General features: G+C 36.5%; 2 protein-coding genes across 2 annotated transcripts in view; both read left to right on the forward strand.

The window, feature by feature from the left end:
- Nucleotides 1-62: 62 nt before the first annotated feature.
- On the forward strand, nt 63-1,388 carry LOC109590832 (uncharacterized). The gene is made up of 4 exons (XM_020006705.1): nt 63-85; nt 140-233; nt 560-676; nt 1,230-1,388. The coding sequence occupies exons 1-4, from the start codon at nt 63-65 to the stop codon at nt 1,353-1,355; spliced, it is 360 nt and encodes a 119-aa protein (XP_019862264.1). The 3' UTR covers nt 1,356-1,388.
- The window catches only part of LOC105315591 (uncharacterized), a 2,227-nt gene continuing 2,191 nt past the window's right edge, over nt 1,375-1,410 (forward strand). The window contains exon 1 of the mRNA XM_020006706.1: nt 1,375-1,388. Within this exon, the coding sequence (XP_019862265.1) occupies nt 1,375-1,388 (14 nt within the window). The remainder of the gene's footprint in view (nt 1,389-1,410) is intronic.

Genomic DNA, 1,410 nt, shown 5'->3' on the forward strand with positions numbered 1-1,410 from the left:
CATATACATGTATTTGTTTCTCGTTAAACAGGAAAGACGGGGTAAACAGGTTAATACGTATCATGTTTCGTGATGGGTACTTTGGGTTTGCCGAACCACTCGAGTTCCGTTCTGTCGTAGAACTGGTTGAGTTCTAAAGGACACACTCACTTCAGCCGTACAGCTCAAAACTGGACATCACACTGAAGGAACCAGTGTCTAAGACTGATATATATGAACAAGGAAGAGATAAAGTGAGGGGGAGAGGGAGGGAGGGAGGGAGAGAGAGAGAGAGAGAGAGAGAGAGAGAGAGAGAGAGAGAGAGAGAGAGAGAGAGAAGAGTATCATGTACATGTACATTTAGATTTAGCAGCAACAATTATTGGTTGGATTTCCCCCTATTTCTTTGCTTCAAATTGCCAGACACAAAATTAATTCCCAACTGTAGCATATTTTGATTACATTGTTTACTGTACAATTTTACTTTCTTTGAAGAAAGTTTGGAAAGTTCTTGTGTAATTGTCAAGGGTTTACTGCTATTGTTTCTCTTTCCTTACTCCTCCTCCTCCTCCTCTCCTAGTCTGAGTCAGTATCTCTTGATGAAATAGTCCGTCAGCTAAAAGCAACGGAAAAGGACTTAAGAGAGAAAGGAAACCGTTACAATGAACTGACCAACAAATACGAGAAAATAACACAAGTCAGTTATAAGGATGTACACATGTACATGTAATTCAATTGGCATGTAAATTATATTATTAATTAATTAATTTACACTTACATGTAATAGTACATGTACAATTTACAAGGTAGCTATCACACATATTAAATTCCTATTTCTCTTAATTTTCTTTATCACTGCCCTACATGTACATGTATGTGTACATTATTTACATATTATATTAATTTACATGTATGATTCATTATCTCACATTAATATACATGTACGTGTACATGTACCGTAAATGTTTGAATAAAAGCCCGAGCATTATTTCTTTCCAGGACAAAAAAATTGCGTAAAAAAAAATAATTAAAAAAAGTAAAACTGGGATTGGAACCTGCAACTCTAGGTTCCATGCACTCAGCTTAACAAGTTAGGCCATTTGGGACATTCTAAAGATTGTGGTACTTATATTGACTAAAATATACGTATCTATACTTGGAGATTCTTAGTACCAGGTGTTTATTCAAGCCTGGCCTTTATTTGAACATTTACGGTACACGTATAGCTACTTTCATTTCTCTTTTTATAGGAGATACAGATTATGAGGTTAGATCTATTGGCTCAGGAGCAGATACTAATGATGCTGAAGGAGCACCTGGACACCAGCAATAGACTACAGGCAGAAAACAAATCACCTGACGTGAAACAACAGTGAGTGGTACCAGTTTGAGAGTATGGGTATGAGAATGTGAGAGTATGGGTATGAAAAT

Source organism: Amphimedon queenslandica, unplaced genomic scaffold (assembly GCF_000090795.2).
Source record: "Amphimedon queenslandica unplaced genomic scaffold, v1.1 AMPQUscaffold_9402, whole genome shotgun sequence".
NCBI classification, from domain to species: Eukaryota; Metazoa; Porifera; class Demospongiae; order Haplosclerida; family Niphatidae; genus Amphimedon; species Amphimedon queenslandica.